Source organism: Notothenia rossii (genome assembly GCF_949606895.1).
Source record: "Notothenia rossii genome assembly, chromosome: 5".
NCBI classification, from domain to species: Eukaryota; Metazoa; Chordata; class Actinopteri; order Perciformes; family Nototheniidae; genus Notothenia; species Notothenia rossii.
Genome location: NC_136903.1, coordinates 63,182,229 through 63,207,507, shown reverse-complemented (window position 1 = coordinate 63,207,507; position 25,279 = coordinate 63,182,229). Strand labels below are relative to the sequence as shown.

At 39.0% G+C, this 25,279-nt stretch overlaps 1 protein-coding gene across 5 annotated transcripts in view; it reads right to left on the bottom strand.

The window, feature by feature from the left end:
• chd5 (chromodomain helicase DNA binding protein 5) overlaps positions 1-25,279 on the bottom strand; it is a 72,058-nt gene that overhangs the window by 2,877 nt on the left and 43,902 nt on the right. For 3 of the 5 annotated variants that reach the window (XM_079680928.1, XM_079680925.1, XM_079680929.1), the window contains 27 exons: positions 24,774-24,882; positions 23,253-23,444; positions 21,942-22,142; positions 19,442-19,579; positions 19,087-19,208; positions 18,493-18,666; positions 17,621-17,762; positions 17,241-17,372; positions 16,913-17,030; positions 16,702-16,826; positions 16,324-16,570; positions 15,612-15,784; positions 15,170-15,344; positions 12,973-13,038; positions 12,726-12,814; positions 11,747-11,880; positions 10,825-10,969; positions 9,511-9,670; positions 9,332-9,411; positions 8,950-9,145; positions 8,783-8,872; positions 8,508-8,660; positions 6,893-7,001; positions 5,907-6,039; positions 5,602-5,797; positions 2,908-3,071; positions 1,176-1,302 (listed from right to left, as the gene is read on the bottom strand). In XM_079680928.1, coding sequence (XP_079537054.1) covers positions 1,176-1,302; positions 2,908-3,071; positions 5,602-5,797; positions 5,907-6,039; positions 6,893-7,001; positions 8,508-8,660; positions 8,783-8,872; positions 8,950-9,145; positions 9,332-9,411; positions 9,511-9,670; positions 10,825-10,969; positions 11,747-11,880; positions 12,726-12,814; positions 12,973-13,038; positions 15,170-15,344; positions 15,612-15,784; positions 16,324-16,570; positions 16,702-16,826; positions 16,913-17,030; positions 17,241-17,372; positions 17,621-17,762; positions 18,493-18,666; positions 19,087-19,208; positions 19,442-19,579; positions 21,942-22,142; positions 23,253-23,444; positions 24,774-24,882 — 3,890 coding nt within the window. Of the gene's footprint in view, positions 1-9; positions 94-1,175; positions 1,303-2,907; positions 3,072-5,601; positions 5,798-5,906; positions 6,040-6,892; positions 7,002-8,507; positions 8,661-8,782; positions 8,873-8,949; positions 9,146-9,331; positions 9,412-9,510; positions 9,671-10,824; positions 10,970-11,746; positions 11,881-12,725; positions 12,815-12,972; positions 13,039-15,169; positions 15,345-15,611; positions 15,785-16,323; positions 16,571-16,701; positions 16,827-16,912; positions 17,031-17,240; positions 17,373-17,620; positions 17,763-18,492; positions 18,667-19,086; positions 19,209-19,441; positions 19,580-21,941; positions 22,143-23,252; positions 23,445-24,773; positions 24,883-25,279 lie in introns of all 5 variants that reach the window. The other 2 variants (XM_079680927.1, XM_079680926.1) reach the window with 2 other exon arrangements.

The window sequence follows — 25,279 nt, the reverse complement described above, 5'->3', positions numbered from 1 at the left end:
TGAGCATACCCAAAATGTCTGCAAACCCTCATTGTGTATGCAACTAAGGTAAGTAAGATAGGTCAAAGTTGAATAAGGACGTCGGTCTGTCAGCTGTGATAGATAGGACAGTTTGGAAGAGAAAACAAAAGGAATTGGAATTATTACTCAAATAAGTTAAGCTCACCTGGGGCTCTGTTTCAAACATGAATGCTGGTGTTTCTTGCCCTATCTGAGGTCTTTGAGGGTGTGAACTGATATGATAACTGTCAGGCTATTCAGGGTCCCACGCTCCAGATCTCAGTTATTCACTTATACAATCTAATTACTACATATAGAAATGGTCAAGATAAGACCTACATTATGATTAGCCTGCATGATCCTTTAATTGAATTATCCCTGACATTGTTTCAATTTAGCAGCCATCAAAAAATGTAAGTAATAACCTCCACCATCGAACACATTGGCATATGTTTAAACTGAATGGAAGTCATTCATTTCATTAGTTACATTTATGGAAATGTCTTCTTTATGTTAGAAAAATATCAGTATGACCCCTGTGTCCATAATGCAAAATAAAGATACTTGTATTGCATTAAAATGTGAATATAGCACTGTATAAATATAGTTTTACGCACTCAAAAGGATTCATCATCCTTTATAACAATGATAATTACACACTATAAACTTATAATGGTTTATAATGTCAAGTGCTTCATAATGTCACTCACTGATATTGTTTTTTGCAAGGCTCATAGTGCATTTTAATTTCAATAGTTGTCATTAATAATAATTACTTTAAAATGCCATATACTGTAATGCACAGTAATTATATCTCATATTGAGTTTATTTATATAACCCATAATAGGAATTCTGATCATGCATTATATCCATGGGCTTGCAAAAAAACCTTCAGTTTAATCTGTTGATATATTTTTAATATTATAAAGCATCATGAATATGTATGAGCGTGTATAATTATAATTATATAGCACAGATTTTATAATGCATTATAGACGTGGGCATCATAGAATGTGTTACCAAAATATTTGATGTCTAGTCGATCAGAGCTATTGATTAACTATTCACTTCAGTAATCAAATATTTATGAATTAAAATGTCATTAACAACCTCCAGGCGCAGCTGTGTTCCTTCCCCTATGATGCAGCACCCTACAGTGAATGAAGATCCTTACCGCTGACGTAGGGTCCCAGAGGCATCTGGCTGAAGTTGACCATGGCCTGAGCCCCCGGTCCTCTGAAGCCCCCCCCAAAGCTACTGCTGTACATCTGGGAGCAGCCGAACCCCCCCTGGCTGAAAGGCTGGGAAACAGAAACATTCAAGTACAACAGTTATGCAATTAAAAGTTAGGATACCCCTACCCAAGTAAAAACAAAGCACAACCATGTTTTTATAAACTATGTCATTTACTGTAAGGAATTCCTTCCAAATTGGGTGATATTCTGATCCTTATTTCGAAAGTTAAGTTAAACCACTATTTTCGGTTATGGGAATGATCGAAACATGTACCAAAATAACTCATTTTGCAGTACAATATTTTGATAAAACCATCTTTTATGGGGGTCATGTCATCCTGCTGCATTAAAATAAATTACATCACACTTCTATGTGACGATAACAAGAGAGTGCCACAGCAAAAATAATTATTCTATACAACGGTGATTTAGTTCAAGAAAGAGCCAGGAAGGTAGGAAGTTAAAAACTCAAAGTCAGAGAAATTCCTCGGTTACGGCAAAAGTTGGCATAGCAACCGAAAAAGCACAGTCACGAGGATTTGCAGCGTTTGGCTGTAATGATCTCTTGTATAACAGAGAATAAAACAAACACATTCAGCTCTGATGAACAGGTGCAGCAGAGATGAAAGTGATGAGACAATACAGCCTTTGTTAAATCCTCTGGGACTGAACCGTGGAGCTCAGTGGGGAAAGTAAACAACTTGAGGCAGACTCTTTTTTTCCTTTACACCTGGGGAAAGTCTTCCGTTGGGGATAGGAAGTCTCCGCAGGTTTTTGAAGAAATAATGTGGTTGCTGAGTCGTGGATACACAGCACTTTAACGTTTTTGGGCCATAGCCTTTTTATTTCTGAAATGTACTCAGCCCTGCACACATTTCAGTCCGCCTTATTTCCTCACCAGCCTCCGCTGCATAGTAATATGCTGCCAAGAACAAACCATTACAGCATGTAGTAACTAAAAACTTATTTTACAAATGTGATCCGAGAATCGTTCCTATATTATTGCAGATCTGCATCTAGCTGACCTAGCTTACCTAGTTATTCAAAATATACTGATACAAAAATTACAGCTATGAAACACGCTTAACTCTGCCAGGTGTTTTGGCACGTCTGTGTTTCTTTATTAGCGTAGTTTTTTAAACTGCAGCACGTTTATCTTAATGGAAATGTTTTGGGGCACTGTGATGCGCCTGTCTGCAACCGTAGTTTTTTTTAAGGAAATCAAACAGAACTTTCAAATAAGTGATAACTTATTCAATAAAATATTCGATCCCCCTAAAAAATACATGTAATAATATATAATAAGAACTTCAATGTTGAAAGAAATATTTATGCCAAATTAAGGTACATTTTATTTTAATTTTTATTGTATAATTGAGTCTTATATATTTTTGTAGTATTTTCTGTTTGTTTTGAAAATACTTTTTCTATCAACTGTTGTAAATTATTAAGAAATATATATATATTTAAAATATATATATTTGTATCATGGATAAATGAGACTTGGAATATACAGTTAACCACAATTTCTAAGAGCATTTTTGGGCAAAGATTTCTTAAATTCAAGGTAACACCAGGTGAGGAATAAATCTATAAATGATCGTTTCTTGAAGGGAAGAGAGTTTTCTGAAGACCCTCTGACCTTCTTGCAGTCTCTGAGTCCCTGCTCACCTGCTGTGGGGGGGGCTCGCTGCCCCGGCTGGTGAGGCGGCTCAGGATGCTCCGCTCAGACATCTGGAGGCGGCCTGACACCGGCGGGATGCGGGACAGCATGTTGGGCAGCCGGGTTACATCAGCCTTCATGTCACTCAGAAGCTCCTCCAGCTGGTTCAGCACTGTAAGAGACACACACACACACACACACACACACACACACACACACACACACACACACACACACACACACACACACACACACACACACACACACACACACACACACACACACACACACACACACACACACACACACACACACACACACACACACACACACACACACACACACACACACACACAGTTCATATGAGGATACTTTATACTTGTTAACTCTCATATAATACCCAGAGGTTTTTGAAATCAAGGCTAAAAAACCTTTCTTTTTACCACAGCTTTTCCAGAGGTCATGTAACAACATTCTAAAACAATGAATTGCTTGTAAAGCGTCTTTGAGCAATGAAAACATTTGAATGCCATGGCTCTACTTTGACATGTTTAAATACTTTAATGTTCACAAAGCTCTTCATTTTCCTCATACTGCCTGTGCTGCTGCACCTCTTTTCACCCTCTGTCTGAAACCAGAGCCCAGTCTGCTCTGATTGGTTAGCTAGCCAGCTTTGTTGTGATGGTCAACCGCTTAGAGATGTCCCGCCCGTTAGCAAATCAGGTACCATGTGTTGGAACGCTAGCCAATAGATGATGTAATTATGTTACACAGAAGCAAACAAAGGAGTCCAATGGGGGCGTTACATTACTCAACGAGAGAGTAATGTCAAATGACAGTACAATTGACCAATAATATCTTCCCTCTAAATGGGTGGGCTTTATTTTCGCTGACTTTATGACAAGTTCCGCCCGCTGTGAAGTTTATGCATGTGTGTATATATTATATTATTACATTATATTATATATATATATATATTATAGTGGTGCAGTGACCATTCCTAAAACCCGGAAGGAAGCTGCCCTCGGGTTCCCTCGACAGAAAGCAATGGGATTTCTCCATAGGGTTTTGGAAAATAGCTGAAAATAAGGTCTGTGGAACGAACCTGTTAGATAAATGCACGTTGTGTTCAGCCGGATTATATCCACATGTCTACCCTACTTTTATAATGTTCGAATCATAAATCTAATCGATAGATTTATGATCGATACATTTATGATTAGCATAAGTTCGTTCATGATGGCTCACTTCAGCGATAGTGATGACATCGTTGCGAGATTATTAACTGAGTCATTTTCAAGATTGAGTTACAATGATAAACTGGAGGGACAAAGGATCAGCTGCATGACCCCACCATCAAGTGCTTCATCCAAAAGGACAGGAGGATGGATTTTGTGTTTCAGGGATTTGATTCATCAAAGGTAGGCCTAAGTCATTTTCAATGTGGGCCGCCGTGCCGACTTAATTCATTTTTAATTGTTACTTGGCTGTGGGTGCCTTGTCATGATAGGTGTTTTTATAAATGGTGTTGTTTTGTGTGGTAGAGGGTCGCTGTCATTGATGCGTTTTGCACCCCGGGCCGCTGTTTTGATATTCCGCTGAAGTATACGCTGTGACCATAGACTGTATATAACCGGGGGGTCAGAGGGCCTAGGTATAAAAGTCACGGCTCGCCACTGCCCTTGAGAGAACTTTGGGATTTTAGCCTTTGCTGACTATTTACATGCACAAAAACCTATAACACACTACAGGAAAGGGAAAACCCCAAAAAGCATAATATGGCCTCTGTAATGCCTCCACATGTATGTTCATTAAGTGAGGGAAAGATCAATGAGATAAATCATATTAAAAAGAGCGAAAACAACCTCTAATAGATTTAAGGTAGTAAAAAACTGTGAGGAAATTAAGCACTGCCAAGAAAAAAATGCCATCAAAATGTACTAAGGGTCACAGACAAGAACCTTGTCAAAACATAATAATTTAACACCTCCGTTTTAAACAGTTGTTGTACTTGGCCTCTTCCCACATTTTCATCCTACTAATCACAGTAAGCTTGTTTTGACAGTGAATCAAATTGACACATAATGAAGCCACTGTGTCAAACAGGAGATTTACTGGCTGCTTGTGAGTTGCTCTACACTTTGCAACGCGGAATGGAATAAATGTCTGAATATACCGATAGAAATGTTTCCAATTGAAATAAACATGTTTTTTTTTTAGGTTTTTCTACTATGTGTCAGTATTCTTGTATTCTTATCAGGTTGCTTTTCACAATTGAAATAGTCTTAATTTAAAAGCAGGTTTTTGACTTATTTTCATAAATAAGACATTGATGACAGTAACAAAATAAAGTTGTTTATTTGCTGCAGCAATTTGAGTAATGCATTGATTGTAATACAAGCTACAAATATATATATATATTATTCAAAAGGAGCATATAAAAACAAGTTAGTATCGTATTAGTTCTTAATGAAATTGTTCAAACTTGATAATAAGGGGAGGGATTTAACGTGATTAAAGTTTTAAAAAATTTCTAAAAAATATTATTATATGCAGGCTGACAGATGTCAAATAAAACATTTATATTAGTTATTTTGACCTTTAAGTCATGTTTGACGGATTCTTTTCCCAGTTGTCCACCTTTTGTCAGCTAAGGCATAAATTCTGACGATGAGTACTTTTTTTTTCACTGGCCAACCGACCTTTGTGCAGCACGGCGTTGGCAGGCTTGTTCCCGGCCATGGACTCTTTGGACAGGTGCTGGTGGGACTCGGCCAGACACTCCACCTCAGCGAAGCGGGCGTTGAGGGCCATGGCGGAGTGGCTGGGGTCCTGGGTCATGTTCAGGTACGCTGCCCGCCTTAGTTGCTCCTCGATCACCAGAGCCTGCTCCAACAGCTTCACACACAGAGGGAGGAAGTGTTTTCATTTCCATTCAGATGTAACAAATCCTTTAATCCTTCAATTATTTCAGCCTTCAGTGGTTATTTTTAATTATAATGATTGCCTTAAAGCGGCGTGCGAGGAACTTGTTCTTCATCTCGAGGTAGTTGCCCTTATGAATCTCAGTTTTGAAGGGCTCGTTCAGAATAGCATAACGCGGGTCATTCTGGATGTCCTGCCAACGAGCGTAGCCGTGTCTGAGGTACAGTCAGGGTCAAGGGAAAGAAATACATGCACAGAAAAATAGAAATACTTAATAATAATAAAGATAATAATAATTGTATTAATATTGATAATAATACAAAATAAAAATAAATAACAATAGTAATAATAATAATAATAATAAATACATAATAAATACATAATAATAATAATAATAATAATAAAAATAAAAATAATAACAATATAAAAAATTCTAATAAGAAAATGTATTAAAGAAAAATTATGGTAATGCTAATAATAATACAAATTAAAGAGCTAATATTAATCCTAATAATAATAATAATAATAATAACAACAAGAATAATACAAATTCTTATACGAAAATGTATAAGAAAATAATGATGATAGAAATAATACAAATTGAAATACTAAAATAAATCATAAAAAACCCAATAATAATAATTAAAATAATAATAATAATTTTTACAAAACATGTCATACAAGCATACACAATAACACAATACATGAATAAAATACAAAAATAAGCTGCATTCAAAATAATTTGGGGAAAATACAAAAAAACTATAGAACAGAAAGCAGTGGAAACTGGTGGAGTTATGATGTGGGGGGGAAAGTTTCAAAGGAAAGAGCAAGCTTGAAGAGGTGGGATTTGAAGGCTTGTTCCTAATAAAGACAAAGATGGTCGGGGGTAGACTGTCTGATGTGGTTGGGGACTTCAATAAAAATATGTGGAAGGAGTAGTTTTATATAACTCCTCACACGTTATATCTATATATATATATTGACTGCAGCTTCCCTCAGGCCATAAGAAATAACATTTCTTTGCCAGATGCCTCGCTCCTCGCTCCTACATCTGGGAAAGGATACGTTACGATGCCGGCTAAGAGCCAGTAGTCATGGCGACGGTGCCAGATGTCATGCATCTTTCCTGAAGACAGCGCCGCTCGCTCCTCAGTCTGCCAGAGGGTGTGCAGCTCTGACGGCAAAAAGTAAAAAGACAAAGCGTTTTCACCACAATAAAAAGTCTCATTCAAGATGTTTCCGGTACATAAAGAGGAGTAATGTAACAACATAAAGAAGATTCACGACAAAACAAAGCTGTTTCATTGTAGCACCTGAAGTAAACAACCTGAAGTGAGACACTGCAGCACAAAGTCATAAAAGACAGAGACAACGTAACTACTTTAACACGACATGAAGACGTGAGGGAGTTTCACAAAACAATTATTAAAGTGTACAAGCAGTTTCAAATAAGAGATTTGTTTTCCTGTCAATCACTTCATTACTTTTTCTATTACAGTTCTATTCAATTCATGCTGAATGAGGGAGTGGCTTTGAGAGTCCAAGACTTCAAAACTGTTGTATTTAAATATTGCTTTCAGACTTGAGAAAAAAATAAACCCTAAAAAAAAAGTGCAATTGTTCTCTCTGAGTTTTCATTATTCTTCGCTGTGTATTCATTTGAAGGTATCCTCACAACAGCCTCGTCTCTTCTGTTTTCCCATTGTTTAAAACTTCAAAATATTACAAGCCAATATTATGGAAATGACTCATATCATATTTGACTCTATGTTGGTGTCTTTGTATTTATTTTAAATATATCCTACCTACAGTCACAATACAGACAGTAGTTTGAACCTTTTTATCTTATTGATCTTCCCTTCTCTCCTATGAGGAAATTGTGTTATAGATTTTGACGATTTAGTACAGAGACAATAACATATATTTTCAACAGCTCGGTCTCATCCCCCCTGAGATAGACAGAATTTAGCTGCAAGTGAAGCCAATGAATGCAACTCAACTTATTCACGTTAAGATAATTGCATATACGTTTACAAGAGGTACAGGAGGAGGGGATTATATTATACTGCTCAGAAAATGTACTTTAAATCAATTTGCATTCTCTGTTAAAACTGCACTGAAATGGAACAAGCCACGTACAGTTATTTAGAACTCATTTGAAGACAGTTGGTTAGTCAGCACTACAAAAATGAATTGCACTTTACTGTCCTCTGTCGGTCTGTTCTGCTGTAGCATGTAGCTTTCTTTTTGCTATGATATATATATGTTCATATCTTTGGTTTAATAAGCACACTCCCTGGATTGGGAGTGTCCTTTGTTTGCTTCCATAACATAGTGACATCACTATGTATCACTCGCACTTCTTTTGGCTAGCGCTCCAACACATTGTACATGATAGGCTAAGGGGAGGGACATCTCTAGGCGGTTGACTAATCACAACAGAGCTGGCCAGCTAACCAATCAGAGCAGACTGGGCTCTGGTTTCAGACAGAGGGTGAAAAGAGGTGCAGCAGCAGAGGCAGTATGAGAAAAATAAAGAGCTTTTTGAACAACATATTATTTTTAAATATAATTAATAATTTTAGGGTGATCCTTAAACATTTCTCAAAGGAACTACGGCTGAATAATAGAATATTGGTTTATTAATGTACATAAGTAAACTAATGAAAACTGTTCTTACCTGTAAAACCTCCATCAGCGATATTGAACATGAACTTGACTTTGTATCCATTTTTGTCCTCCTTCCTGCTGTCATCCATCTCGTCCAACGTGTCTTTATCTCCATTTAATCGACCCTCTAATGCATCTTCACTCTTCATATCGTCTGCCACAGCTACATAAAAGAGACAACCATCTCTTAAAAGAAAAATCTATGTAATGGACAACCACTTAGGATTCATTTGTGTTACAAAAAGCACAATTATTGCACCTTATAAGGATTCATTGCAATTATACCTGGCTTACTTTCTTTGTCTTCAGTTTTTGCCGAAAGTGAATCAGTATCTCCTTTTTCTGAGGACTTTTCTGGTTCCTTGCTGGGCTCAACTGTGAATAAAAAAAGATCGAATTAAACTAAGTAGCAGAATAATAAATATAACAGTTAATCATTATGCAGCACTCACTTCTAGGCGAGGTTTGACTGGCTGGTAGCTCTGGCTGTTTGGAAGCAGACTCCTTGGAGTTGGCAGATGGCTCGGTCTTTGCAGAGGGCGACTCGGTTCTGTCCCTCTCATCTCCTGTTTTCTCCTCTGAGCTGGCCTTGCTCTCCTCGCTGTCAGCCGCCTTCTCAGGTGCAGGCGCTGCCTCAGCACTGGAAGACTGCCGAGGGACAAACAGGAGGAGAAACAGTGGAAGTTGGTAGAGGGCAAAGTTCAAAGGTGTCTAAGTTTGACAGTATCTGAGGATGATGAGATGTGTGCAGTTAAATAGTGATGAGGAGATGGATAAGACATTAAAGAAGAACTGAATGACAGTGATGGATGGAGGGAGGAAAAAACAACTCACTTCCTGTTCTGAAACTTTCTTGCCATCTTGCTCTGTGGTGTCCTTGTCTTCAGCAGCACTCAAGAGAGACTCAGGCTTCTCTGCAGTCCAGAAAACAACAACTTTTTAGTAAAATGTCATCCTAAGTATGAACTTCACCTTATATTCTGATACAAACTACCCAGAGATTTGACCCTGACCTGGTGGGATGGGGGTGCCCGGCTGCGTGGCCACAGGGCTGGCAGGAACAGGCGTGTTGGGATCTGAAGACAAACTCTCCGTCAGTTTCTTCAGCTCCATGCCGATGGGAATCAGGTCCGGAGAACTCAGCTTCCCATTTACATGCTCAAACTCTTGCACCTGCAAAGAAGAGTTTGGATCGACTAGTAAATAAAGAAATCCTACTCTACATGGGATTGTAAAGAGCAGTTCATGTGGCAAACTGAAACAGTCTTTCAGTTTCAATGTATCTGTGTCTGGTTGCACCAATTCTTCTAAGTCCAAACTAAGCCTAGTTTCATGTAAATGTTGTTTTTGTTTATTACCAATATTTACTTAAATGTAATAATGGGAGAGCTGGCCCCATGTGTTGGGGCTTGGTCCCGATCGATTAGGTTCAAATCCAGTCTGGGACCATTTGCTGCGTGTCTCCCTCTTTCAACACTATCACTTACATAAAGACACTGGTTTCCCCAAATAACAAAACAAAATATATTTAAAACATATATATTTATATATACATTTCTCAGTGACCATGGACAAAAGTGATTTATTAAAAACATCAGTCTTGTACAAAAAACATCCACTTGGGGTGAAGAGATGCATTGAACCAGATATAGCTAACTATAAAGCAATCAACACCAATAATAGATCAAAATGACATCACATTTTGCCATTCAAATATTGTTTGTTAGGTAAGCGTTATTGTATATGTGTCCCTTTTCTTAAATAATTGTAGCTACAAGCTAACTATGGAACACATTTCTGTGTGTTTAGATACTTACAATAGACTGGTGGGTAAACTTAAAATATAAATTAGCCCGTTTAATCTGTAGCTACTTTAAAAAAATTAAGCTTCAACTTGGTGATGCTACAGTTATCTGCAAGCAACAAATCGGACTGCTTTTGATTGGACAGTGCTCCGAATTGAATTTACAATTTTCACAAGTCCCACAAGGTAAGTTATTTTTAAAGTTTAATGTATAGACCACGTTTTACCTATTTAAAACTTGTTTAGTTCCTTCACATAAACAAAAAATGCTCAAGTGCACAAACTCCAGAAACTATTTGTTAGTCGTTTTGTTGCCCAGGTGTATAAGCTACATGGGAACCAAAGCTAACAAAACATCGATACCTGTGGTTTGTGATGTATAAAAGAAGGTTCCTAAAAAAAGAAGTTTCCCTCTTGCCTGCCTCTGCCTGAACCGCTTGACCTACTTCCTCTGATCTCACAGCGCTGCAGCAGAGTGCTTGGTATTCTGAGTTAAAGACGTCTCGGGGAGAAGAACCCGTACCTTCTTCCTGACGAGGGACATGACTCCGATCCTGGTGAGAACGTGCTGACGAGACAGTCCCTCGCGTGGGACTCCGTCAGCGAACGTCTCTGCTCCGTCTGCCCCCGGCTCACACAGATGTCTCATGAACAGAGACACATAGGCCCTGATGGGAAAGAAAACACTTTACACTACGAGATGTTTTGAGAGAGAGGTTACAGGCACGAACACCGACTTAAAAAGGTACTGGCAAGAGAAGCACTTGTATAAGAAGATTGTAATGAATAGTTAGTTTAATTAATGAAAGGCAGTTAAAGCAAAACAATTGCTGAACAGATACAACAGTAATCTGATTACATATTTTATTAATGTAACCGTAAGGGAATACAGTTACATATTTGTTGTATTTTTACAACGTACTCCTGCTACATGTCAACCGTTACTCCCCAGGCCTGTGTGGTACTAGCACCCCCGTATAGTAGTTAAGTATAAATCCCGCTTTAGCAGCAATGGCAATGGCAGTAGTATAGTAGTGATAGCTTTTATAAACATATCTCAGGGATACTTGCTGTCTCAATATCTATTTATTAGGGCTGTCAGTCGATTAAAATATGTTTTATCTGTTCTAAATTAACCTTAGAGGAATATTTTTCTAGTTTTTAATACTCTTATCAACATATGAGTGGACAAATAATTGTTGGCTTTCTAAAGTGAGTAACCCTGAAATCGGAGAGAGACCGACCTTTGCAAACTTTATATGAGCGTTCTGTAGCTTTGCCCTGGGCTAACCAATTACATTTGGGGAGTGAGTGAAATAGCCTAGAGCTACCTCTCTACTAGATGTCAGGTCGCCCTTGACTTAAAAAAGTTGCACTGTGTGAAAAGAGGTTATTAATGCCAACACCGCTTTGTGGATCACAGTTGAGCTGCATGAAGGCCTCACCTGAACTCACGCTCGCTCTTCCCTCTCAGGTCTCGAACCAGCCAATGGGAGTTGAAGGCGTCCTGAGGGGGCATGCCCCAACGCATGATGGCATTCAGGAAGGCTTTCCTCTGCCGGGCGTTGAACCCCAGCACCTTGTGATGAGAAGAAACAGCTTTAGGCAGAGAATGGAGTAAGCAAAACAAAAGGTATACTAAAAAAGGGTATATAAAAAATGTTATAGCAGAGTAAATGTTCTGATTGTTGTTGTGTAAAAGTGATATTGCATTGATCGTAATTCTTTCCCAATTGCCCTTTTTAACAGAGTGTTGGGCTCAGGATCAGCTGCAGGGCAGTAATGGCACTTTGTGACCTTGCTATGAAGCCCATCCCTTAATTTCCCATTATTAGGCACAACTTTACAGAATTTAGAGACACAGTCTTGCCTCACATTACATGATGCCAGTAAGGCTACTGCAAACAGGGTTAATACTACTCTATACATGTAAGATGCATAGGATCAGTGGTTGGTAGTAATATGTTATATTAACTCCATTACATTAAGTATTTGTTCAATACATTGTACTACTAAGAGTAGTTGTTTTGCATATTTTATTTTATTAAAAATGTAAAAGAAATGTACTTCTAGTCTGTTATATGAAGCTTACTGATAAAGTTAGCCTCAAATATACTTAGACTCAGCTGAGCTCACACACATAAAGAAAAATGTCCGAGATGGAGAGAAAATGTTATTTATCATCCAAAGACACTCGACATCATGACCATCAAGAATATATTTAAATCTGGGAAAAAGTGATACATTTATGGAAATTCATCAGATCCTGAGAAGTCTTTCAGGAAAACTTTTTTTAAACCTTACCAACGGAGTACTTTTTTATATGAATTCTACTTGTGTCAATTTAGTATAGTACATTTTACTTGAGTACAATTTATGTTTACTCCCCCCACCACTGGAGTACTTGCAGACTGTAATTCATACCTCAATACTGCCCCCAACCCGTGCCAGTAAGGGAGGCAGAGGTTTGTCCTTCTCATTCTTCATCTGCCGACGAGAGTGTCTGCGTCCTCCTACAGATAATAAAACCAACTGCACTGTTAGAAAGACCTCCAGTGTCTTACTAGTTCAGGAATACCTTGTGTGAAGAAGTGTTGTAGTGTGGTGTCCCACCTAAGAGCATAATAACTGTCTGAAGGTAATAAAGATTTTTTTTTTTCGTGCCGCCTACCTTCAGGCCTCTCCTCGAAATCTTCGTCCTCGTCCTCGGACCCCACGGAGTACTCCGACTGATTGTCTGAAAGATGATCCTGCCACTCTGAGCCACACATCAGATAGAAACAGTACATTGCATTCGCTTCTGTTGGTGGCCACCTGATGGCGCCATGGCACTGCAGATTACTACAGACCAATACAGCTTGGCAGGCGCATGTTGTCCCGCCTTCTGAAGTGAGGTGAGGGTTCACTACTCTGCCAGGCAATCACTTTAAACTCAGAGGGTACTCTTAGCTGTGATGGGCTTTGAAATATTCTCACTCACAGAGCTGTTGAACTGTGGCAATCAGGGCCTTGAAGCTACTCCTAAAAGTACGACTACAGGATGTATGCCAATGCAATAGACTAGAAACTGTTTAACTATGAGAAAGAAGCGCTTCAAAAGCCCTTTGAGACAACTTTAGGCCCAGTATAACACACTCTTTGGCAGAATTAATGGAGGTCAACTGTCCTTGTTGAGACTTAAGAGGATTTAATAAACACTGAGATTAATTTGCTGTTCTTGCTTGTGAACTGATACACCCAAATTACTCTGTGTCAAGATAATGTCAGCTTGTTAGCCCACTAATGAAGCTAAGCATGTGTGGGCATGTGAGGAGTGCTGCTCTGTTATTGGATTAGCTGATTGGGATGTAAACTGGATGTAGAAGTTGATCACATGTTACAACAAGAGCTGTTGACCTGCACTGACGCCCGCACAGAGGTCGTTACACTGCTCTGTACTTCATTATCATACAGAAACATACCTACTATCTTAGCATAGGGCTGCACAATAAATGACATGTTATTAAAATCGCACAACGTACTGGTCCAATATTTGGTAAAGGTAAGTATGTGGAAATACCTGAATTAAAGGGGCCCTATTGTGCTAATTTTCAGCTTCATATTAGTATGTTGTGCCTCTACTGTGACCTGTCTCCATGCTTTAATGTTCAAAAAGGTCTTTATTTTTCTCGTGTTGCCTGTTCTGCTGCATCTCTTTTCACCCTCTGTCTGAAACCAGAGCTCAGTCTGCTGATTGGTTAGCTGGCCAGGTCTGTTGTCGTAGATCAACCGCTTATAGATATCCCGCCCCTTAGCAAAATAGGATTTTAGCATTTGCAGACCGTTTACACGCAAAACTACCTATATAACATACTACAGGAAAGGGGAAACCCCCAAGAGCATAATAAGTCTTCTTTAAGATTGTGGTACTGCAGTTAAATCATGCCTACAAACGTAATAAGAATCCTTAATTGTTAGAGAATCACACCACTATCATTTCAAAAATATTTTTCAATTATAATGTTTCAAAAATGATCGTTCCCTCTAATCTCACCAAGCATATTGCATTATAAATCAGCATAATTGCAATAATTGTTTCAAGATTTTGCAGCCCTTTACCAGCAGTTTTCTTATAATGTGACCAAGAGTATCAAACCATATACCTAACTATAGTGTTATTTGTACCAAGCACATGTGCCTTCATTATGACAATGTTATATTTTTCAATTACATTTTGAAAGCTTCCATACAAATGTTTACAAATAAACTTCTCTATCTGGCTCAGAATCTGGCTGTGTAAATCTTATGCTCAGCTTTGAGAAATGTCCTGCACAGAACAGATAAGGTGTCAATCTTTAAGCTGATCTGTTTAGCGGTGATTGGTCCCAGAATGCCATTCAAAACACAACATTTACTTTGGACTCAGTGGAGGCAGTACTTAAAGTTCAGTAAGATAATTTGGGGAATACAAGAAACTGATCCATAAAATAAACCCAAATCCGACCTTAATTGAAGGGTTTATTATATCGTTAGATTAGAATTAGAACATAATGGCTCTTCTTTCTTAGACATTTTATTTTTGGCTTGCCACCTGTCCGTGAGCCAACTCCAAAGCTGATTGGCTAACAATGTTCTGGTTTCTTCTGAAATCTTGTGTCTACTAATTATTTTTCAAAATGGTGAAGAACGCCAAATTCTGGCACCAATGTGTAAAAATAAAAGTGGCACTAATGTAATAGATTTTTGATACCAAAACGCAGCCAGGAAATTGTTATATGTGCCAATATTAAATAACAAAACCTAAGAGATGATTTTGCTGAATATATTAGGAACAGCAAGAAAGCTATTTAGTGGTGATGGAGAAGCTCTGTGTGTCTGGGACAGTCTACCTTGGTCTTCCTGGGTGGTGTCGTTGTAGTTGACCTGCTTCCGGATGCGTTTGCCTTTCCCCAGGTTGCGGGCCAGGTCCTCCTGCTGCTGCTCGTAGTGGTGACGGAGGAGTTTCTCCCAGAAGTCCGGATCCACGTTCTCCTCCTGCTTGATAATCTCCCGCTCCACCTCCTCCTGCACGATGGCACAAAGACAACATTCTGCTGTTTTATACGACATAAATCACTGTTTGTTGCCAAGTAAACTACTTCTTCATGTCAAAATCATCAGACAAAGTATATTCTAACTTGTTTTAAACCAAATTCCAAAGTTAAAAAACCAGCTGCTGACTCTCAACCGTAGAAGCTCAGGTGTTTGAATTGTCCTAACTTCAATTATTATATAAGCTACACCTTTATTCAACCCCATTCATCATGCTGAAGAACATTGCTATGTTCTCACCTCTCCTTCCTCTTCTTTCACCACATACTGAGCCACCTTGAAGGAGCTCAGGTACTCGTTCGTGTTCTGAATCTCTGTGTCTTCGGTGGCGTCCCGACTGCGGTCCAACAGGTTGGAGATGGCGTCATCATCGTAGTGAATCACATTTCCCTCTTCACAATCTTTGTTGTCACCTGTGGATCAGATGCTCTTAGTTAATGGACAAAATGAGCACACACATATACATTTTTTTTATCCATGTCTAAAGTGTTGACCTATTCAATCAGTGATTTCACCTTAAATGAACAATTTTGAGTGACTTAACAATCCAAAATAGAGATGGACTCCATGGTCATTTGTTACGTGGTACACTTGTTTCAAGTCCTTTAGTGCCTTTCCTGAGATCAGTATCATATCCAATTTTACTTTCTCAGTCATTTTCCAGAAATGCGGATCTGCAGAAGCAGTTTTTGGCAAATATTAAGAATGCTTTTTCAAGAAAAGAGTAGGGCTTCTCAACTAAATGTCATCACATACAGAGCAAATGGAAATACCCTTACTGCTTTTAAAAGTAACAAAGAAAGCAGATACTTATTGAACCTCCAAGTGCTCATCAAAGTTACATTGATATTTAATGATTATTTACTGTAGCAGTATAAAGCCCAAATGGAGGTGCGAAAAAAATATCTGCTTTAAGTAATTTACTAAATTGGAACATGGTGCTTAGACAAACCCATCGCTCGTGCTGCTTCTATTTCATCTTTGAAAAGCTCCTCGGTGCCGAACTTGAGGATATCGTCCAGTTCCTGTTTGGACATGGATCCAGTTTTGGAGCCCAGGCCGGGCCTCACCACCAGGTGGGTCAGCATCATCTTCCTCTTCGCCACCTGAGTGATCCGCTCCTCCACCGAGCCGCGCGTCACAAAGCGATAGATCATCACCTTCCTGTTTTGGCCTATACGATGAGCCCTGCTGAAAGCCTGGGAGAGTGGAAAAGGACTTACAAGAGATGAAATAGTGGTGAACAGCAGATAATATAAAACTATTAGCTGCTGGTTAAAAGCCACAACACAAGCATGTCTTTATTTGAAAGTATCTGAAAAATGAATACTTGGATGTCATTGTGAGGGTTCCAGTCCGAATCGTAGATGATGACGGTGTCAGCACTCGCGAGGTTGATGCCAAGACCTCCAGCTCGAGTTGAAAGCAGGAAGCAGAACTGCTGAGCACCGGGGGCTGTGACAAGGAAGGAGAGGATTGTTTGTGTGTGACAGGGAGTGAAAGTATCCATAGATAGAGAGATTTCAGATGAACAAACTCACCATTGAAGCGGTCAATGGCCTCCTGCCTCAGGCCTCCTGTAACTCCTCCATCAATACGTTCATATTTATAACCCTCGAACTCCAGGAAGTCCTCAAGCAGATCCAACATCTTTGTCATCTGGGAAAAATCATAATACGGGTTGATTGACCTTTGAATAAAAATAAATGAAATAATCTGCACTTTCAAAATCATTAGATGTCTGAGTATGAGCTGGCATTGGCACTGGATTAGATCAAATATGGATGACCGGATTTTAATAGTTTCATGGCCTCAGTATGAGGAAGGGTGTGGCTTCCAGCTCAGAAATAATATGTATTTCACTGTTACCTGAGAGAAAATGAGAACTCTGTGTCCTTCGTCTTTGAGTTTCCTCAGCATTTTCTGAAGCAGCGTCACTTTTCCTGAGGACTTCACCAGTTGGTTGCCATCATACGAGCCGTTGGGTGATACAGGAGCTTCCTGCAAACATAAATCCAGGAATCAACTGGAGAAATAAATGCATACCTGTTAAATACAATTAGTTTAAGCCACAGGATTTCCGACCATGGGGTAACGAGCCAAAATTGCTGCGAACAGGTTGTTATCTTCTGTAAAATCTCAGCCTCGGGCTCTCTTTTCAAGGCATCAACATTCAATTTCTTCACTCAAAGATTTTGCGCTCGGCATTGAGATCAAATATTTAACTGTGTTTAAAAATGCAGCCGTACCACAGCAGCCACTGGGAACAGGTAGGGATGGTTGCAGCACTTCTTCAGGTCCATCATAATGTTAAGCAGCGACACTTGGTTCCCTCCAGTTTTCGAGTTCAAAGCCTCGAAATTTCGTGTCAAAATGAACTTGTAGTATTTCCTGCGGGTCAGATGTCAGAAATCAGAAAGAATCAGGACAAGAATTATAAAAAGATAGCCCACCACGTGTGGCAAAAAAAATATTATTATGGAAATTACAAGCTAGTTTCATTTGATAGCATTTCATACTTTACAACATGCCAAGTGAAATGATATTATTTCAAAAAATGCCATCAGAATGAATCTATTGATATGAACTCCAAATCACGCCCTCACTATCATAAAGCACTTTGTATGAGAAATATGTAACTGCTTACAGCTAAAACCTAAACAGTGAAAGTAAATGTGTCTCTTATTTCTAAGTGTTAGGAACTTATAATATGCTGTGGGTCAGAGAGCGAAAATCTGAATGAATCAGGATAAGACTTCAAAGTATGGTAGTGCATGCAATATTCTAACTGTGAAGTGGAGATTCAAATCTAGAGTCAACTTAAAGTGAATGGCAGTTAGGACTTCACAACCTGCATAGTGAAATAAAGTAGTACAGACGGTACTTTAGCTATAGTATGGGTAATGTGTAACTTCCAACAGCATTTTTAATAGTTAATGGTAACGTTTCAATGTGTCGAGAATGTTTCATTGTTTGAGGCCTTTACACCCTATTTTATCTAAGATGTATAATTAAGAAATAGTTTATATTACAGTAAATGGACCTTTTAAGAAAACGTATTTGCAAGACAGCAGCAAAACAGATTATCAACTACGTCTTCTTCTTCTCCGCAGTGGCTTACTTCTGCATGGGGCTGAGCTCCACCCGGACGATCAGCTCTGTCTTTGAAGGCATGTTCTTGAAGACGTCCGCTTTCAGCCGTCTGAGCATGTGAGGGCCCAGTAGGTCGTGGAGCTTCTTGATCTGGTCCTCCTTAGAGATATCAGCAAACTCCTCCAGGAAGCCTTCCAGGTTACTGCACAGATCACACGAAGAGGAATGTAATGATGAAATTAAGCCATAGTGAAAAATAATTCACATTTAAATCAAACCTTACAATCAAGCAACACAAGGTCTGTCTATACATCTAAGTAGGAATATAATAGAAGCACCAGCATGCAAGATTACATTTGATTTCATTTCAGTAACTGACGCTTTTATCGAAAACTACTTGCATTAAACCAAGAGAATAAAAACTCAGAATAGCAAGAAAACTGTCAGTGCATAAGCTTCAAATAAGCCAAACCATGTGAAGTGCTGGAGCATTGGCTTTATATACTCCAAACCTTGCTAAAGTGCTTTTTTTGGGCGTTTTCTTTTTGTTCTGGGGCAACAGAGTTGGAATTGGAGAAAGTGGGGAATTTGAAAGATGATGAAGGAGAGAGGGAGGACTCACTTGAAGCGTACAGGGGTGAGGAAGTTAAGCAGGTGGAACAGCTCCTCCAGGTTGTTCTGAAGAGGAGTCCCAGTGAGCAGCAGCTTGTAGTAGATCTTATACCCGTTGAGGATTCTGAAAAACTGCACCGGACATGAGATATGACACACAATTCTCAAATAAAAATGACGCATGTCAAACTTCACACAGTTTTACCTCATGACACATGTTCTGTCAGCCTTTTTATGTCATGGATAAGTTCATGCACAAACATTTCCTCCTCATATCTGTCTGTGCCCCTGCGGCTTTCCTGTTGTTCTGCGACCCTGATAATATTCTTGCTGTTTCCGAAACAGTGCCAGAAACGCTGTCTTACCTTTGATTGGTTGTTCTTCAGTCGGTGGGCCTCGTCCACCACCAGGCAGGCCCAGGTGATGGAGCCCAGGATGGCCTGATCGATGGTGATCAGCTCGTAAGAGGTCAGCAGCACGTGGAACTTGATGGGAGTGTCTTTCTGCGAGGGGACGGAGGAAGAGAAGAGCGGCAACAGAATGTAAGTTTGACACATGTATGTTTGGTATCAAATTAGAGCTGTACAATTTGGAAAGAATAACTTATTCTAATCATTTTGACTTATATTACAAATCCAATATAAGTCAGACATTGAGTGGATTGATCATTTTTGCATCATGTTTCTCATTATCTTTCAAATATATAGTTAAATATTTTTGGAAGATCTGTACCAAAACAAATACGTTTTGTTTTAATACAGTACAATTTCTAGGCCATGATAACTCTCTAGCTCTACAATAGTTAATTCAAAATGTTATTTAATTTTTGTTATACAGGACTGTCTCAGAAAATTAGAATATTGTGATAAAGTTCTTTATTTTCTGTAATGCAATTAAAAAAACAAAAATGTCATACATTCTGGATTCATTACAAATCAACTGAAATATTGCAAGCCTTTTATTATTTTAATATTGCTGATTATGGCATACAGCTTAAGAAAACTCAAATATCCTATCTGTAAATATTAGAATATCATGAAAAAGTATACTAGTAGGGTGTTCAACGAATCACTTGAATCGTCTAATTAACTCGAAACACCTGCAAGGGTTTCCTGAGCCTTGAAAAACACTCAGCTTGGTTCAGTAAACTAAATCACAAGTATGGGGAAGACTGCTGATCTGACTGCTGTCCAGAGGACCGTCATTGACACCCTCCATCAGGAGGGTAAGACACAAAAAGAAATTTCTCAAAGAGCAAGCTGTTCACAGAGTGCAGTTTCAAAGCACATCCACAAAAAGTCTGTTGGAAGGGGGAAATGTGGCAGGAAACGCTGCACAACCAAGAGAGATGACCGCAGCCTTAACAGCATTGTGAAGAAGAGTCGCTTCCAGAATTTGGGGGAGCTTCAAAGACAGTGGACTGAAGCTGGAGTCCAGGTATCAAAAGTCACTGTTCACAGACGTGTCCGGGAAATGGGCTACAATAGCCGTATTCCCATGGTCAAGCCACTTCTGAACTCAAGACAACGGAAGAGGCGTCTGACTTGGGCTAAGGAAAAGAAGCACTGGACAGTTGCACAGTGGTCCAAAGTCCTCTTTTCAGACGAAAGCAAGTTTTGTATTTCATTTGGAAGTCAAGGCGCCAGAGTCTGGAGAAAGGCTGGAGAGGAGCAAAATCCAAGTTGCTTGAAATCCAGTGTGAAGTTCCCACAGTCAGCGATGGTTTGGGGAGCCATGTCAGCTGCTGGTGTTGGTCCACTGTGTTTCATCAAGCCCAGAGTAAATGCAGCTGTGTACCAAGAGATTTTAGAGCACTACATGCTTCCGTCTGCTGAAAAGCTCTATGGAGATGAGGAATTCATTTTCCAGCATGATCTGGCACCTGCCCACAGTGCCAAAACCACCAGTAACTGGTGTACTGACCATGGCATTACTGTCCTCGATTGGCCTGCAAATTCCCCTGACCTGAACCCCATAGAGAATATGTGGGGTATTGTGAAGAAGAAGCTGAAAGACACCAGACCCAACAATGCTAATGAGCTAAAGGCCGCTATTGAAGCATCCTGGGCATCCATAACACCTCAGCAATGCCACAAGCTCCATGCCACGCCGCATTGATGCAGTAATCCGTGCAAAAGGATTCCCAACCAAGTACTGAGTGCATTAATGGACATTTTCAAATGTTTGATTGTGTTTTGCTGTTATAAATCTTTTTTTTTTACTTGGTCTGAGGAACTATTCTAATTTTTTGAGATAGGATTTTTGAGTTTTCTTAAGCTGTATGCCATAATCAGCAATATTAAAATAATAAAAGGCTTGCAATATTTCAGTTGATTTGTAATGAATCCAGAATGTATGACATTTTTGTTTTTTTAATTGCATTACAGAAAATAAAGAACTTTATCACAATATTCTAATTTTCTGAGACAGTCCTGTATATAGCCTTTAACTGATGTTTTGTTTCCTGTGATTTGAATGTCACAATAGTCCATTTTGATTAATTGTGCAGCCCTAGATTAAATCCTGGATGAAAAGTAATTGTTTGCGTTTTTTCTTAAAATGAATTATTGTATTTTTACTGAGTGAAAGTTTTGAATTACCTAGGGTCAGCTTTGCAACATTTTACATCATTTTTATTTATCCCAAAAAGGGTAAAAAATTAAATTAAGAACAAAGAATAAGAAACAGTTGATGTCAGCACATATCATTTTGCATCCCCACTCACACATGCATGTACAAACAAACACCCCCAGTCTCCATCTTAGGTCTGGAAAAACATAGGAAGCAATTTACAGGTGTTTTTATTTTTTTGGATTGAAAAGTGTTCTTGCATGTTCTTCCAGTAGGAAACAGCTGCGTGTTCACCTTCATGCGGAACACCTTGCGTCCGGACTTCACGGCGTTGTCCTCGAAGGTGAACTCGTTCTCCCTGATGATCGCCCGGCTGTCTTTGTCTCCGGTGTAGGTCAACACGTAGAAGTCCGGAGCCCACATCTCAAACTCCCTCTCCCAGTTGATGATGGTGGAGAGGGGCGCACTCACCAGGAAGGGCCCCTTCGAGTGACCCTGAGGGAGGGAGGGGGGAAAAACACGACACAAACTACTTTTGCAGCACAGTGGAAATATATCAGGGTATATGCAGGAATCCTGAAGTCAAACTTAAAACCTTTTAAGACCTTTTTTAAGATCCTTTCCATACATTTTAAGACCTCAGCGCCACTTTGAGTTTTAACCGGTTACATTGGCGACACACTTTACCTCACATTTACTATATACAGTATTGATTGTCCTTCCTCCTTATCTTCCAACCATTTGGACGCAAACTTTGATTTCCCCATAACGATGTTGTTTAACAACCGGCGTAAACGGACCTTCGCGCGCTATCAAGCAGTGAGCACGCAATGTCCTGTTCAGATGACGTCAGATCCAAGGGGATGCCATAAATAAACTACATAGAATCACACTACACAACTACGCAATGATTACATTCAGGCAGACTGTAGAATACAACCTCTTTGGACAATCTATATACTTATTGAAAACAAGCTACAAAATGTAATACCTTGGAAAATGCCGTTTAATACTTTTAATACTTTTTAATAGCCTTAATTTTCGCTAAATTTATTTATCAACTTTTAATACTATCTAAGACCCCGCGGAGACCCTGTATATATATACTTTATTTTTGGGAAATATTTTGTTTGCTTTGTTTAAATATAATAAGAATTAAGATACTAATAATGGCTAGCTGTTTAATCAAATTACAATTAATTTTAATATTACATTTATCTGAATGTACAACAAAAAAAGGTAAGGATATTTAATAAATGTTAGTAAACTGAACATGGGTTTAGTGGAAATGTCTTCAAAAATAGGGTAACATTTATTTAAAAATAGTAAAACCATTTATTTAAAATAAATAAAATAAGAGTACACAAGTTATAAATATAATAAGGCTGAAATTACTTTGAAAAATACAAATAAAGCTGGATTCGGATCAAATTGTTTCCTGCATCCACCTACCTTATAAAAGCTAATTCAAAATAAAATAAATGTGAGTGTACACAAGTCTTTATAATTGACATCTTGTTGTCCAATATGTCTATTTTTTTGGGAATTGGTGCTGTTACACTGCAGAATGTGTAATCTGCTCTTAATAAAAGCAGACGCCCTCACCTCCTTATAGAGTGAGTAGAGGAACACTATGGTCTGCACCGTCTTCCCCAGCCCCATCTCATCAGCCAGGATGGTGTCGGTGCCCTGAGCCCAGGAGAACCGCAGCCAGTTCAGACCCTCCAGCTGGTAGGGGTGCAGCGTGCCCCCCGTGGCGTTAATATACCACGGCTGGTGCTCAAACTTGATGGTTGGCTGGAGATAGGACAAGACAAGAAATACTTTATTAATTAGTGCACCCATGCACAAATGCATGCTTCAATGGACTGGTGTAAGAGTGACGCGACTGCCATGATTTGGCAAACTGGATCAGTTGGGGGTTCAATTCCTAGCTCAATGACACCTAGGCAAAGCCCAAAAGGTGAACCAGCACCTCCCCAGCTAACAATTTTCTTTTTTTTAACCAGTGACCATCCGATTCCCAAGCCAAGTCCCTACGAACCCGGCTACTGCTGCATTTGGTAAAGAAATATATCAACAGCAACATTAACCCCAATGTAAAGAAATACTACATATATAGTGTAGTGGCAAACTTTATATGTAGTGCAAACTCTAAATGTAGTGCAAACTTTATATGATGTGCAAACTTTATAGGTTACCTAATATGGTAAAACCAAATGCAGTAGTTCCATGATGATGTATTTTAGTTCATGTCCTTTGTTCAACTTATGATTAACCTTAAAAGTGTCTGGGGGTGAAGCACAGTGTCGTGAACAAGTTCCTGTGTTTTTTTTCCCTGTTCCACAATGAGTTCCGGATTTCCTCAGTTATACAGTATCTGTCCTTGACCCACAATGAGTTCCTGCTTTCCTCACTTCTAACTGTCCTTGACCCACAATGATTTCCTGCTTCCCTCACTTCCATTTGTCTTTAACAAATTCCTGTCTTTAATCAGTTCCTGATTTACTATATTAGCAATGTACAGTTTCTGTTCCTCTGGAAAGCAGGCGTAGCTTATCTCTCCATCCAACCCTGCCACAGTGACGGGTGACGAAGTGTTGTTGAACTGTCAAGATCCTATAAAACCTACACACACACTTGCCTCTGTGTGCACTCTTCCAGAATACTCTGTACTCTGTGAGACCTGTGCCTTCGAAGCTTTGAATAAAGAACCAGAAAGACAACTCTGTTTGTTTCACCAGTTTATTGATTGATCATTCTAATTGTATATCTCCACAGTATTGACTAGGTCTAAGATTTCCATAACAATAGTAGGACATTTAAAGTAGAGCACAATTATTATAAAAAGTCATGATAATTAGTTTTCATATTGTGTATTCTGTGGATACTCGTCTATGGATATTTCTACCGTTGACATGCATATATTAACTGTTTATTTTTATTTTTAACTCATGTGCCTTGTTAACATGCTTCTGTAGCAGAACAATTTCCCAATTTAGGATCAATACATTCCATCTGATCCAATTACTTTGGATCGTCTGAAACAAGCACTCTATGTCTTCCATAAACCAGGCAACCTATTAGACTTCTGTGATGAAAGTGAATGTAAATCTCCAAACTCACATCTATGATGGGAGCGTCAGGAGGGACCTCCCTCTTTTGATGGTCCTCTTTGAGTTTCTTTCCTTTCCTCACCACCAGGGGGCGTTGGTCCTCACCGAGTATTTGCTCCCTGGAAAATAACAGCAGCAGCAACATGATGAGCCAAACATCTGAAAGAGGGGCATCACACAGAGTAATCAGGGCAGAGGGGAAACAGCAGCATATGCTTTGTTTATTTATAAATTGCCGGGGTCTCATTCTAGTTATCCTCACTTTCTTTTGGGAGGGTTACTATAAAATAAAATCTGTTACATTTACTAAATACCAATTCCAAGCCATTACCACAAGTTTTCCTCGACTTTAAGGAATGTATGGTCAATAGTCGTTATTTACACAGAATTACATCACATTTTAGAGTAAAAAAAGGCTAAGATTTGAAATGTGACTTTAGTTAGGATCAGAGGAACATTCGTTGTTGGATGTTCACATGATGGTTTGTGTCAAAGTTTCAATGTAATCAATGTTTT